General features: G+C 42.5%; 1 protein-coding gene across 1 annotated transcript; it reads right to left on the reverse strand.

Annotated features, from left to right (window-relative positions):
• Positions 1-2,955: 2,955 nt before the first annotated feature.
• LACC1 (laccase domain containing 1) lies at positions 2,956-10,517 on the reverse strand. The gene is made up of 5 exons (XM_062020484.1): positions 9,950-10,517; positions 8,508-8,689; positions 7,313-7,478; positions 5,825-6,050; positions 2,956-3,643 (listed from the first exon to the last, which is right to left on the reverse strand). The coding sequence occupies exons 1-5, from the start codon at positions 10,515-10,517 to the stop codon at positions 3,466-3,468; spliced, it is 1,320 nt and encodes a 439-aa protein (XP_061876468.1). The 3' UTR covers positions 2,956-3,465.
• Between the last annotated feature and the right edge of the window lie 2,734 nt (positions 10,518-13,251).

The raw sequence follows: 13,251 nt of genomic DNA on the forward strand, positions 1-13,251 counted from the left end.
GAGGGAATCTAGGAATACTGACTTCCTTGCTGTGTACACTGGAAATTGGGAGCTTTTGTGGAAACCTGTAAAATGGGAAAGTGCTGGAGGATATTGATAAAGATCCTGTGCTGGGGACAAAGTTTCACACTGCTGGCAAAAGCAAAAAAGACACATGCACACAAAAGACTGTGCTCTGCACAGAACAGCATCTGTTTCCTCCAGCACCCTGTGTCTGGATTCATAAGCTTTGTAGGGGCGATTGTGAGTGGTGCTGGACAGAAAGGCAGCAATGCACAAGAGATAAGCATGAGAAAAAAAAAGAAAGACCGGAGGCAAAGACAACAACTTTGCAAACTATGTTACTGCTGGGGAAAGGAGACACCTTCCTGTAACTAAATGCTTGTATTTGGGAGGAACGATGTACTTTCTGTGAGCGGAGATGTGCCTAAATGTTTTGCTGATGGACCAGGCCCATGGCTTCCGAGTTTGCTGCCACTCGCAAGCACAGCTATCAGATGCTGAGCTCAGGTACTCAAGCAACTGTCTAGCCCCTAACCTGACTAGCAATCCCCAACCTCCACAGATCTATTAAACACACTTTTCATCTACCCTCTTTAATACTTTTCACCTTTGCCACACCTGTGGCAATAAATTGTGCATTTTGGATAAACACTTCAGTAATTATCTCAGACTTTGATTTATGCCTCTGGAGTTGCACACTGCTTCCCCAAGCATTGAGACCAGGAGTCTATGTTGAAGCTGTCTTGCTCTACTGGAACAACGTATAAAGCCTCTCTCAGACATCTTTTGGTGCCCTCCATTCTAATAAATAAATGGAAATGAAGAGACTCATATCCAGAATCTACTCGCCTCAGGGCATACCACAATCACAATTAATACAGTTATTTGATAATAATAATAGGGTGAATGCAGCTAATAAATTCATGGGCAAGGTTAATGAATGAGATCTGATCATTAGGTAGGTAGAGATGAACAATTTATGAAGCATTTTAAGAGCTTGCCTAGAGGTGGTGAATCAGGACTGAACTGCTTGGGTCCTTTAGTGAGCAACAGGAATGAAAAGTAAATAGAGATGCAAAGCACCCTTGTCCCCTTTTCATTTTGCCCTTCCTCTAAACTTTCTTTTTGATACCAGAATTAAAATGCCTTTGTAACAAGGACTTTTGAAAGAGATTCTGTATGATACAGAGCCTAGCCTGTTTGGGAACTGAACATTAGGATTATTTTCCTATTGGTCATGGAGTTACTCATCTCAGTAATCTGTGCACAAGAGGCTGCTTCCTGTCTTGACAGGTTTACAGTCCAGGTAATTCATGTCAAAGGAATAATGAACAATGATTGTGGTAATGAATTGTTTTCTAAAAGGTAAAGCCTTTGGTGTTTCTGCTCATTCTGACATGCTCTCCAGCTTGCACAGTCCTACCGTGACCTCTAAATGGTATTTTTCTAAACAGAGTCTCTGCTGTCATTCTTGAGCAGGAATGAACAAGCCAGGGCTTACTATCAGTATCGCATTACTGTGACTTAATATACTGTTCAGCATTTGAACTGTGCTAAGCAGCACAGCTGCGAGGTCTTTCTGCTCACTGCAGAGTTAAATGTGTTAGTTTAAAACCATCTTTGAGGTGAGATGGGCTAACAGCAGGCACATGTGCACCTATGATGCTGTCAAGCAGTACCTCACAGAACCGTGTAGCTCAGCTGCTTTTGGTGGTATGCTCTTAATCCACAGGGGAAGAGGGTTGAGCAAAGGGCACTGACAGCTCAGCTTTGGCTGAGCTTTGGATGCAGGGACTGAAGGCTGCGTGGTGTTACTGCCCCTAGAGCAGAAACAGCAGCAGGAAAGACATCTTATTTCATTGCTATGTCAATCAGTGCCCATGAAGTGGTTCCCCTTAGATATCAGGGCCAAGGGATAGAATTAAAATGTGAAGGCTGGTTGTTGGTTTGAGATTTTAACTAAAGCAGCAAGATGAGCCTGTCAGTGTCCATATAATTGCATTGTCCTATATTTCAAATAAATCAATTACATGCATGCTGTCAGCTAGTGAGCAGTAACATTCTCAGCAGTGTTGAGAGTTGCCCCTATTGGGATCTGCCCCTCCAGTTTGACTCCAGCAGTCAACATCATCACAATGGAGTTAAAAAAGAGAATGATGAAAATAAGGGTGAGATTTTGAAAAGGTAACTGAAAATGTAAAGCTTTTTATTGCCAGGGACTGCAGTGCTACAGCAGAGGAGGAATAATATTTCTGAAGAAGAAGTAGAGTAGTTGGAAGAAGTAGTTTTTGGTAGGTGGTTACAGTCAGAGGGTAACAGGCTCAGAACCGGGCTTTTCTTTGAGAAGTACCATCTACAGGTAGAAGAAAGTTCTTTTAAAAGTCTATTCTCACAGAGGACAAGGAAAGTCCTAATTCGGTCAGCTCTCAGTCACAGCCCAATCAAATGAGAAACAGGTAACTCTTCGAGCACAGAGAGTAGAAAACCTTGGCACATGACTGTCATCAACCGTGGCAGCGTGTGCTGTAGGATGCTCTGCAAAACGCGTGGCATAGACACGGCTCCAGAGGCGGGCTACGCCGCGGAGCCGCCGGGCAGCGCGGGTGCGCGCTGACCTCTAGCGGGAACAAGCCCCGGCACCGCTGCAACATCGCTGCAAGTCGAAATAGACCATGACGATGCAAGGCTTGTGCTTGGTAACTGCGCAAGCTGCAGTCAGCACAGCTTCACCGTCAGGAAGCTCTCGCTGTTTGTGTGTCAGGAACCATCACTTGTAACGTCCAGAGGCAAATTTTGTATGGCCGAAAGACAACGGTGCACACGTAGGATTTGCTTAGTAAGCCAGGTAAATCCACTATTGGTGAGTAAAATTAACTAAAGAGCTAAAATCTCTATCCTTTTCAAATGTTTATTAAATAACCTGTCACTGTTGAGGCCGTCTCAATGGCCATTAGCAGAGTACCAGTAGTTTAAAGAAAAAAAACCCTGAAGGAAACATAAATGTACATGTTCATACCATCTTAAGAGATAGTCCTACTTTTTCTACAACCAAAAAAATACAGAAAGGTGAGGGTTCATAAATTTTCCATGTCTGCCCCAAAGGAGCTTGCTTGTTTTTGGAGATCCTCTTAAAAAAAGCAAGCAAACAAACAAACCAAAAAAACAGTTCCAAGTGCATAAAAACCCGAGCTTGCAGCTGGTCTTGCAAAACGCCTTTGCCGCTGGTGTAGGTTGTCCTTGTTCCCTTTGCAGTCTGTTTCACCCCAGAATTACTGGCCCCATGCCCTAGATATTTATTCTCGCCACAGAATGGCTGGGAAAAGAAGAAGCAAGATAATCTCAAGGCCAGTGAATTTCCCTATGGCAAGTCTGTGAAAGGAAGGAGGAAGAACTTCTTTGAGGAGAGCACGATGCCAGTGGACTTGGCTGTTGACACGCTACTTGAGAGTAAGAGATACCATCTTAGTAGTCTCTGATTGTTATGAAGCCAATCTGTGTCCCGAAGTTAGCACCGTCACGAAAGTGAGAGTAAAACTTATCAGGGTGACATGCAGTACAGAAAGTGATATTTTGGTTCTGGTCTGTGACAGAGTCATCTTGGATGTTCTCAGGAAGAATCCCACCATTCTCAAGAAGAATCCTGAAAGATATGAAAGGAGAAAACATATTTTTGGGGGCTTACATTTTCATATTCCTTAAGAGACTGTCATTCAGACAGTACCTCAAGTATCAATAGAACAAACTGGACAAGTTTGGTGACTGGGACTTTCATTTGCTTGTTTTCTTTCTTCCAGTGCTGAACTAAAATAATTGCTTTTCTGCAACCACTAAAATCATGTTTAGTTTGAACATTTGTCTATAATCCATAAACTAACGGCAGAACAGTAAAATAACAGTTGAAACCCAGCAAAAGAACAAAGCTGATGAACAAGGAGGGTGCCCTGGTGATGGAAGATGCAGAGAAGGCAGATCTACTGAATGCCTTCTTTGCCTCTGTCTTCACTGCCAAGGCCGGCCCTCAGGAAGCCCAGTCCCTGGAGGATAGCTAAATGGTCTGGAAAACAGAAGACTTTCCCTTGGTGGATAAGAATGGGGTTAGAGACCTGTTGGGCAAGCTGGACACCCATAAATCTATAGGACCTGACGGAGTGCATCCAAGAATGCTGAGGGAACTGGCTGATGTGACTGCTAAGCTGCTCTCCATCATTTTTGAATGAGGACTGGTGAGGTGCCTGAGGACTGAAGAAAGGCCAATGTCACTCCAGTCTTCAAAAAGGGCAGGAAGGACAACCCAGGAAACTATAGGCTGGTCAAGCTCACCTCCATCCCTGGAAAGGTGATGGAACAACTCATCTTGAATGTTGTTAATAAACATATGAAGGAAAAGATAGTTATCAGGGGGAGTCAACATGGCTTCACCAAGGGGAAATGCTGTTTGACCAACCTGATAGCCTTCTATGAGTGCATAACTGGCTGGCTAGATGAGGGGAGTGCAGCAGATGCCGTCTACCTTGACTTCAGCAAGGCTTTTGACACTGTCTCCCATAACATCCTCCTCAGAAAGCTCAGACAGTGTGGCTTGGATGAGTGGACAGTGAGGTGGATTGAGAGCTGGCTGAATGACAGAGCCCAGAGGGTGGTGATCAATGGCACAGAACCAAGCTGGAGGCCTGTGGCCAGTGGAGTTCCACAGGGATGGGTTCTGCGGACAGTCTTGTTCAATGTCTTCATCAGCGACTTGGATAAGGGGACAGAGTGTACCCTCAGCAAGTTGGCTGATGACATCAACCTGGGAGGACTGGCTGATTCCCCAGAAGGCTGTGCTGCCATTCAGTGGGATCTTGACCAGTTTGAGAGTTGGGCAGAGACGAACCTCATGAGGCTCAACAAGGACAAGTGCAGAGTCCTGCACCTGGGGAGGAACAATCCCATGCACCAGTACAGGCTGGGGATTGACCTGCTGGAGAGCAGCTCTGCAGAGAGACCTAGGAGTCCTAGTTGATAATAAACTAACCATGAGCCAGCAATGTGCCCTCATGGCCAAGAAGGCCAATGGCATCCTGGGATGCATCAAGAAGAGTGTAGTCAGCAGGTCAAGGGATGTTCTTCTCTCCCTCTCCTCTGCCCTGGTGAGGCCTCATCTGGAGTACTGTGTCCAGTTCTGGGCTTCCTAGCTCAAGAGGGACAGAGAACTTCTAGAGAGTCCAGTACAGTACGAGCACCAAGATGATCAGGGGACTGGAGCATCTTCCTTATGAAGAAAGGCTGCAGATCTGGCACTGGTCAGCCTCAGGAAGAGAAGACTAAGAAGGGACCTCATTAATACAGGTATTTAAAAGGTGTATGTCAAGAGCATGGGGTGACACTTTTTTCTGTAATGTCCAGTGACAGGACAAGGGGTAATGGAAAGAAGCTGGAACACAAAAAATTCCACTTAAACATAAGGAAAAACTTCTTTACTGTAAGTGTGAGGGAGCCCTGGCACAGGCTGCCCAGGGAAGGTGTGGAGTCTCCTCTGGAGGTTTTCAGAACCTACCTGGATGCAGAACCTACCTGATCTAGGCAATCTGCTTGAGCAAGGTGTCTGGAGTGGATGATCTTTAGAGGACCCTTCCAACCCCTACCATTCTGTGATTGTATGATTCTATGAAAAGTGAGTAGACACCATTCATTCAAAGGTATCATTTGTTGATCTGCAATGTACTAGCAAGTATCTGAAGATGGTGAAGACCCTCACCATCATAGTGCTGAATAATATAGTATCAATATAAATGTTGATAGCCAAGGTGGACTTAGTCTTTTGTTCACTCTGTAGGCTTACCGTGTTGCTCTTCTAATATCAACATAAGGACACGCAGAGTCAAAGAGTCTCACACACTTTGGATCGATTCTGTGAAACTCCTTTGCTGATTCGTGAGGAAGTTTATAACAGCAAGGTCCTACAGATGGGCCCAGCACCACAAGGATGTCTTTCACCTCACAGCCATATTCAGATACCATAGCACTGACTGTGGCCATGGAAACTCCTAACAATGTGCCTTTCCACCCTGTTGAGAAATGAGAGGTTGGGAAAAAATGGTATAAATTCTCTTTTTAATATTAGGGTAGCTAAAACAAATGCTATCATTAAAGGTACTATGGAACACATATATTTCTATCTAAAAATAGTTGCATCTAAAAAGAAATCATTTTTTTTAATTAAAAAAACCCAACCCAACCCATTAACAGCTGCCAGCTTGCTGATGTCATAATTTTGTGAAGTTGGAAACTAGAAATAAGAGTTTAGATGAGGATTCTAGAATTCCTATTTCCTATTGTCCCGGTTTGGGCAGCTGGAGCATACCTTACAGCTCTTCAAACATTGAAATGGGAATATGACAAATGAAACATGTTACACTTAGAAGTGCATTTTTATGATACGGTGAAAATGTCTTTAGTGTTATTTCCAAAAAAAATTAATAAAACCGGGCTCAAGCTAGAGACATTGTTTGGAACAGATAGAAGAAAGCCCAGCTTTGAGTTCTCATATCTCAGTTTGAAGTATCTGAAGTCCTGAAGTCCCAGGCAGTCTTTGCATTGCGTAGGGAATGCGTCACAATGAAGGGCAGGATATGCTAATAACTTACCCTCTGCTTTTCTACATCCAAAGACTGAGATGACCTTATACCTAATTGTCCTTATTTGTATACCTAGCAATGTGCTCAAGTTAAACATGAACTGAGGTGAGGTCAGACAGGACAGAAAGGACAGGACTGTGATGTGGGAATGAAGACCAAAACCTGGGAGACGGAAGGTAGGAGTTTAGGCTAGAGCTGGGAGGTACAACCTAGGTTATGCTAACCATCCCTGCTTCAATTTTGTTCTTGTTTGGTTTGGGTCAGACAAATATTTCTTCTGATGTAAAATGATTGTTGGAGGCATTGAATTTATAGCTATTTTTTACACATAAAGTTTGACAGGGCACAAAAAAAATTATTTGGTTTTGGCTATCAGATCAGAAAACTAAGTGCATAAATACATAAATAAAATTTATAAATACATAAATAAAAACTGTTACAGCTATAAAGAAAAAAATAAATACACAGCTTGGGAAACAAACTATTAACAAGACTGATCTTGTTTTGGCAGGATACCAACTTAACAGGTCAGTTAAGACATACATTGTCAGTTAACATTTATTGTTATGTGATCTTGCATTTATTCATTCTCCCTCAGTGCTCCTTCAGTTGCTAATTTATAATCCTGAGTCCAAAATTCCTTTTCCAGTTATCTCCTAGCTATTTTGATCTCTGTGATTCAAAATTCCTACCAGAATGAGCAGCACCACAGGCTTTTCGGACAGGATCAGCAAACAGCACGGGTATGCAATCAGCACCTGGAGCTGCTACTGTAACACCTTTCTGATTTGCAACTATTCCATCATAGCTGTCAGGCTCTGCCTTTCCCACAATATACACAGCATTAGCGTGATCAGTCTGTCAAGACAAAAAAAGAACATGGATAGTGATATGGCAGCAAAAAGACCTCGGTTATGATTAATGCAAGGATTTTTCTTCAGCATGAAACACCAGTTGATTGTGCGTGGAAGCCAGGTGCTCCTCTTTTCAAATATGTGCTGGTTTTGGCTGGGATAGAGTTAAATTTCATCTTAGTAGCTGGTACAGGGCTGTATTTGGACTTGTACTGAAGGTAACAGGGGTGTGTTCATTTTTTCTGCTTCTCACCTCACCCCACCAGTGAGTGGACTGGGAGTGCACAAGAAGTTGAGAGGGGACACAGCTGGAACAGCTGACCCCAGTGGACCCACAGGATATCCCATACCACAGGATGTCATGCTCAGCATATAAAGCTGAGGTAAGAAGAAGGAAAGGAGGGATATTCAGAGTTATGGCATTTGTCTTCCCAGGTCACCATTAGGCATGATGGAGCCCAAGTTTCCTGGGTAGGGCTGAACACCTGTCTGCCCACAGGAAGTTGGGAATGAGCTCCTTTCTTTGCTTTGCTTGTATGTGGGGCTTCTCCTTTACTTATTAAACTGCCTTTATCTCTACCCACCAGTTTTCTCACTTTTACTCTTCTGATTCTCTCCCCCATCCCAATGTGAGGGGAAGTGAACTAGCAGCTGTGTGGAGCTTTGTTGCCATCTGGGGTCAGGCCATTATAAAATGCCATGCAGACATATCAGTTGAAAGTGACTACAGAAGTGATGGTGTATTTTTCTTCTAAGAAAATCTGCTTCTGATCATTTATCTGATTATTCCATTCTGTGGCAAGTTAAATGTTAGAATACACTTGGAAGAAACACGGCTGCTTCTCCATATAGTGCCAAATGGATGAGTTTGGATGGCTGTTCCCACAGATAAACTGCCAGCAAAAATGTTTTAATTGTCCTGCTTCTCACAAGTTCTTGCTGAGAATGATAAGAAAAATGCCTACAGTTTTACCTAGCGATACATGAAGGAAGCTCTGATCCATTTACACAAATCTATTGTTTGGCAGGATACCTTGACTCTGTGAAAAGTCTCTGGGTTAAATCCTGCAACATTAGCCAGGCGGCGGAGATTTTCTTTCACAACAACTTGTGGGTCCCTCCGCTTGGAACTGCTAAAGAGGTTGCAGGAGCTTAGAGTTGGTAGGTAAGAGATCCCACCTGTTCTTGTAGTGAACCCATGAAGGAAGATATCATCTAGCAAGGCAAAAAAGGACAAGAAACAATTGTCTTCAACACAAGATCAGTCCAGATATTACATGGTTTTACCTTGAAAAGACCTGACCTAGTAGAATCAGCCAATTCAGTTGAGTATTGCTTTACCTTGTGTTTAGCTGTGGCATTTAAGTGTACAGATTCTTGCTCATAATCAGAATCTGAGGCCAAGGCAGAGGGGTTTGAGCAAGAACTGGAAGATTTAGCTTGACTTTTTGTAGAGTTATATTGCAGACCCCAGAGAAGAGGTAACTCACTGAGGAAAATGACAATAGATTTTTAAACAGATATTCTAAGGTGGTACCTCCCAAGCCTTTTTGGCAAATGAAGTGTTAATCCTCAAGATAGACTCTCAAACATCTTTCTAAAATACACTGAAAGCATGGAGGCTTTCTAGCATTATTGAAAAATCCTCTCCTTTTACTGTGCAGATAATTTATAGTGGCCTTATGTATCAAATGCAATCACTACTTTGGAGGAGGTGGGGGAGAAGGGGATTGTGAGGCAAAGCTGAACACAGAAAGACTCCCATAACTGCTATCTGTACTATCTTAATAGCTGACAACCTAAGTGACATAATCAGAGGTGAGTTGCAAAATCTCTTCTATGTATTAAGATCCTTTCAAAGTCAAAATTGAAATTTTGAAGCATATTGAAGGCAAAGATTGCTTTAGCTCATGTCCTTTTCAGGTTCTAGATCATTTCAGACATAATTTTAGGGAGAGACAGTTTCCAATTTTTGCAGTAGTAAACCTCTCAGCTTCCCCTTGAATCCTCTGACTTCATGAGACCCCATAATCGCACCATTTGAAAGACATGCTGCTGTAAACTGGGTCATGCCATGGCAGGGACACTGAGACACTAGTCTGATTAACCAGGCATGCCTGTGGCTGCAGACTAGGAGAAATTCCTGTCCTGCCTTTCCAGAAGATGATGGTAACTCTCAAAGTGTGTAATTCCCACAGAGAGGGAAGGAGAATTCACTCTCTGCAGTAATGTTCTCGCTAAACCTGAGCCTCTCTTTCCTCTGATCATGCCCTAGGCCTGATCAGACTTGCCAGTCTTTTGCTGTACCTCTAGCAATGCTTCTCTCTCTTATAGGCATGATACACTATTAAACTCCATATACAATTATCTGCTGCCTGAAGATATTTCCAAATCTTACCTATTTTTGCAATTCCCTTGGAAAAGTACGCTTGGGGAACAGTCTCTGTAAAACCTATTAGCTGGGATTCTCTTTACCTGGGATCAGGGAAGACCTGAGAATGGTAAGCTGCCCTTTCAGGCTCGGCAGGCTTTCCAAGTACGTCTGAATCTCTCTCTGGATGAGCGCCATGTCCTGTGTAGGAAGCGTTTGCACTTCACTCCGAGGCTCAGCTTTCTGTAGGTTCTTGCAATTAGATGCCACCTGTAAATCCTCAAATTTAAATTGGTAGACTGCTGTAAAGAGATGGTCTATATATACTTTCATTACGTCTTTTCTGAAGGGAGGGAGAATAACTTTAATGATGCTTAGGTCTTTTTCATCCAGTCTTTGTTTGACTGTGTACAAAACAGCAGCTGTAGTCAGAGCATATACCACCTCCAGTCTTTTCTTCAGACTCTGAAAATCATTCAGAGCTGGAAGGAAGGACTCCTGTTCACTGTTCCTTTCACTACCCTGCCTCTGGCAACACATGACATAAACAAACGGAGCAGGGATGGAAGAGCATTTCTCAATCATTTCCAGCGTGTTACATAGCAATCCTTGGATGTTGTTCTGCAAGTTGGCTGGTAAGCTGAACAGATCTACCAGTATTGCTTCCACCATATTGCAGGTTATTTAAAGATTCCTACAACTGCCAAGTAGTCAGCAACAACACATGAAAAACAAACAAAAAGGCAAAAGAACATCATTAGTCTGAACACAGTTATGTTATTAAGGCAATGCATTCAGTGATACTGTGTAGAGAAGCTGGCACACCAGTAATTACTGTCAGGATTTTCTCACTGCACCAAAACAAACTGCAACAACAAAAAAGTAGCAGTAATGGGAATCATTATATATTTATTTAAGTATTTAGATATTTCTTTATCACCCTGTCTAGCTCAGGTTTTTTTCGAGGTCAGAGATGATAAAAGGTTAGTACCAAACATTAGATTTATTGACTCAATTAGCTCACATTTGCTTAATGAATGTGCTTGAAATCTGCCTTTTGAGCCCTCTTCCAGCTCCCATGAAGGGAAACAACTGCAGAGGTTTCTCAGCTTGCTGGGACTGGAGGACTTTCTGTACCAATTGTTTTGGAGGCATTTTACACACTTGTTGCTGAGGTGGAGCTCGTGTCTGCTACCTCTCCTGGCAGCAGGGCTGTGAGTGCAATGACATCTTTCCCACAGGCCTTTTTCCCAGCAAGACCTTTTGAACTTCTCCCTTTTGGGTTACCAGAAATATTAACTTGCTAATACATGACTTTTGTGGGGAGGACCACATGGTAAATCCAATTCTTCTTTTCAGCATGCACAGGAACGCAGCACAGATTACTGAAACTGTACTTGGTAATGCAAGAAGTACAAAGAACTAAATGAAAATGGTATCACACTGTGCACATCTTCCTGCTTCATTTTTTTCACTATGGTAGCTGCACACTTTGCTCTGAAATCAAGACTTTTAAGTGCATCCCAAATGATCGTACAGTTCACAGCTTGTCTGTGTACCTGTGGAAAGTGTCCATCCGTCTATGCGCTGTTGATACAAGAATCTATTTTACATCTTTTCTAGAAAGTGTTTTGGTTTGTTTTCTTTTCCCTGGCTGATAATGTTCTGGTTTCCACTGCAAGCCTCTAGAGGTCTGGGACAAAAGACTAGATGCCTCTGCTTTGGGAACCTTGAACAGATGGCTGTTGAGATTTTTTGGCTAAGCACTGTGCGTGATCTAGGAGGAATACATACAGCTTCATCACTAGTTGTAAGACTCCATAATCATTTAGAGTACTCCTTAACACCACCATTTTTTTGCACAGTAACAAATTGTGCATGAATATTAATGCCTTTGCAGGAAAACTGACATCTTTGTAGCAAAAAAGGACTTGAGAATCTTTTAAGTCCTTGAAATCAATGGTATGCTACCATTATCTGACGGTGCCTGGTGCTAATTTCCTGCCCCAAGTCCTCATTCTCCTCCAACTACATGCATGCTCTGATTTCATAGAACTTCATTATGCTGCAAAACTACTGCTTCTGTGTGTACTTGAGGCTGATCATTATGGTGGACTTGTTGTCCTCCTTGGTGTTTTATGGTTGACAGTGACAGTTTCTCCACTGAAATGACAGGTCAAAGACCTTTCCACTATTAATAGATTGTTTGTTCAGAGTAGGTTTTGCAGAAAACATTCTTCATTTTATTCGTTGTTCTTTCCCCCAGACTGGAAGAAAAATAACCCTGACTGAAAATGATGTTTTCCTTTCTGCAAATTGAATGCTTACAAAGATTAATTAGGGACTATCAAGACAGGTGAACCGAAAGTATCAAAATGTGACAGCTGATAAAAGCATCTGCCAAGGAATTTCTAACTCTTGATTTTGCTCAGAGTATTATTTACACATAGCTGATAACTGATTTTAGAGAGAAAAGCTTGCTAAGGAAACAATGTCGAAACAGACTCACGTCAAAGACCGTGACTTGGGAAATCAGGGTATTTCCCTCTGTACCCTGGCACTCTCTGTGGGAGGCCTCTAAAAGCATGACATGATCTCAGTCCAGGTATAGCTGAGAGCCTTGGCAAAGACAGTACAAGAGAGGAGTGTAGTGGAAAAACAGGTTATTGCTCCGCTTCAGATATGTCAATAGTGGAAAGTAAGTGGAGTTCACTGTTGTCCTCATACTTCCCCAGGAAAATACCACCAAAGAAAACGTGGAAAAGGTGGTTTTTGGAGGGAGAGGTAATTGACAACATTGCTATTTAAGTTGTGTGTGCATTGCAAAAAGTTCACAGGGGCAATTATTGGGATGTACATAAACAATGAAGCTGATTCACCCAGGCATCACCCCAGCTTTGCATCACTGAGTCCTACTGAGATAAGTGTTGTCAGAAGTAAATTTGCTTACAGTCATAATAGAAGTTTTGGCTGCTTTCTAAGTCCCCCAACAAAACCCTCTCAAAATACAGGCTTGCCAAGCACAGCAATGTTTTAGCTTATGAGAAATGAATTCATGGTTATTCAGGTTCTAAGTAACATGCTCTACAGTCCCAGGGTTCCATGGGAAGTCTCACTGCATGTAACCGTATCAGGAAAGATTAAATGCATTTGTTAAGGAGTTGCTCATTTCAGTATGCAATGAAAGACAAACACTTGCATGAACTTGAAGCCAAGGCCACTCCTTCACTCACTCTCTGAAATTCTGTCAGCACAGTCATTTGGAGAGTAAAAACATCCTCTTGCCCTCACATCAAGAAAAGAAAAGAAAATGATAGATAATGAGGAGAGGTGAGGGAGTATCAAGAGTGAAAAGGAGAAAGGCAAAGTGAATACAGAAAAGAATAAAGGAAACAAAACCACACTG

Source organism: Colius striatus, chromosome 1 (assembly GCF_028858725.1).
Source record: "Colius striatus isolate bColStr4 chromosome 1, bColStr4.1.hap1, whole genome shotgun sequence".
Lineage (NCBI taxonomy): Eukaryota > Metazoa > Chordata > Aves > Coliiformes > Coliidae > Colius > Colius striatus.